At 47.3% G+C, this 1,877-nt stretch overlaps 1 protein-coding gene across 4 annotated transcripts in view; it reads left to right on the top strand.

Annotated features, from left to right (window-relative positions):
* The window catches only part of TCEAL1 (transcription elongation factor A like 1), a 2,474-nt gene extending 1,156 nt beyond the window's left edge, over positions 1-1,318 (top strand). For 3 of the 4 annotated variants that reach the window (XM_015594053.2, XM_015594051.2, XM_006917890.3), the window contains one exon: positions 236-1,318. In XM_015594053.2, coding sequence (XP_015449539.1) covers positions 248-757 — 510 coding nt within the window. In that variant the 5' untranslated portion in view covers positions 236-247 and the 3' untranslated portion in view covers positions 758-1,318. Of the gene's footprint in view, positions 1-6; positions 138-235 lie in introns of those variants that run through there. The other variant, XM_015594052.1, reaches the window with a different exon arrangement.
* Positions 1,319-1,877: the final 559 nt, after the last annotated feature.

Here is a 1,877-nt window from a genome sequence, read left to right as displayed (position 1 = left end):
AGGCCTGCTGGGAAAATGGTGGGCTTTCGGGAAGGAGGGGGCGACCGCGGCGGGGGCAGGAGACGCGGCGGCGTCCCCGGGACCACAGCCTCTCCGCCAGCGTAGGTGGGAGTACCTGGGCCCCAAAGCAGGAAGAGGCAAGTATGGGAACCCAAGGCCGTGGTTTCGGTCTGGCCACTAATTATCCTGACTTGACTTTGCCTTTCTTGTCTCCTCTGAATAACTGCTTATGAAGACCATTCCCAGCATGGAAAAATCCTGCCAAGCAAATGAAGAACAGCCACAAAGCGCGCCCAAGCCCGACGAGGAGCAGCCTCCGCCGGAGCAGTCGTCCGAAGAGCCGAGTCTGGAGGAGCCGTCATCCGAGGAGCCGAGTCCGGAGGAGCCGTCTTCCGAGGAGCAGTCCTCGGAGGAGGAGTTCTTTCCCGAGGAACTCCTTCCCGAGCTCCTTCCCGAGATGCTGGTGTCCGAAGAGCGCCCCCCTCAGGAGCACCTTTCTAGGAAGGACCTGTTCGAGGCGCGCCCTCCCATGGAGCAGCCTCCTTGCGGAGTGGGAAAACATAAGCTAGAAGAAGGAAGCTTTAAGGAAAGGCTGGCTCGCTCTCGCCCGCAATTTAGAGGGGACATCCACGGCAGAAATTTGAGCAACGAGGAGATGATAAAGGTAGCAGAGGAGATGGAAGAGATGAAAAGAGTACGAAACAAATTGATGATCATGCATTGGAAGGCAAGACGGAACCGTCCTTATCCTATTTAATGTGTCCGGCCTTCAGTGCTGCTTTGCCAGATTTAAGTATTGCCACCTGAACTTGGTTTGCATTTTCTCGTATCCCTCTCGCTATCTTCTTTTGACTTTTTGCCTGGCTTTATTTAAGGTGTTTCACTTGTAACTGGCGTAAATTGGGCTTCCATCTCCCCTCCCCCCATCCGCAAGTCTCCCTCTGTCAATTAGGAGTCTCACCCATTTGCATGAAAAGATGGACGTTATATATTGTGATGTGAAAAAGGTAATTTTTGAAAAGTATTTGTAGTATCCCGTTTTTGTAAAAAATGTATATTTATATATTAATAAGCAAAGAAAAACAGTATATACTTCAAAGGCTTAAAAGTGGTTATCTGTGCAGTAAGAATAGTGATTTTTTTTGTTTTTCATTTTTGCTTTGTTGGGACTTCTCATTTTTTTCAAGACGAACACATTTTACTTGAGTTCCAAAAAACCCCGATATAATGGGGAAAATGTAAAGCAGTTTAAAAGCTATCAGCTTATAAAGATGATGTGGCACTTAATAAATACTTGACAGAACTTAAAAAAAGTAAAGCCAGTGTTTCTTCTGAATCTCTTAGGCAGAAATATAAAGCAAGTACTTATATTTGCTTAAGGGTCATTCTTTACCCCTTTAAATAGGAATAATACTTGACTTACAGGGCTGCTGTGGAACCACATGAGGTAAAGATAGGGAGCTGTGTGTTTTTCCCCCACCTACAACATGCGGGAACCCTATAGAGTTCTTTCAAGAATCTAGAGGCTGGTACCCAAAAGAGGAGGGCTCATTAGCGCTCACAAACAATTCCTGTGAGATTCCTGGTGAGTGTCACTGTCTCTTCCTGTCCTGCTGTTCTCTTCCCTTGGATACTGCCATGTCTGCTGGGCACAGCTGCTCCTCCTCCTGAGTCCTCCTTCCATGGCTCCCATCAACAAATAAAGTGCCAGAGACCTCTAGGTACAAAGCCTCACTGAAGGCTTCAGATACCCTGCTGGGCCAAGCTGAGCTGTGTCTCCTACAGGTACTAGGTGAATGCCCCTTCTCCAGCTTTAATATTACACTTATCCAGGTGGATACCATCTCAGTTCTGCTTAAACATCAATGTTTTAAAGC

The sequence above is a fragment of the Pteropus alecto genome, unplaced genomic scaffold (genome assembly GCF_000325575.1).
Source record: "Pteropus alecto unplaced genomic scaffold, ASM32557v1 scaffold538, whole genome shotgun sequence".
In the NCBI taxonomy this organism is placed as follows: domain Eukaryota; kingdom Metazoa; phylum Chordata; class Mammalia; order Chiroptera; family Pteropodidae; genus Pteropus; species Pteropus alecto.
The sequence above is the reverse complement of the archived record's forward strand: the minus strand, read 5'-3'. Positions and strand labels throughout refer to the sequence as shown.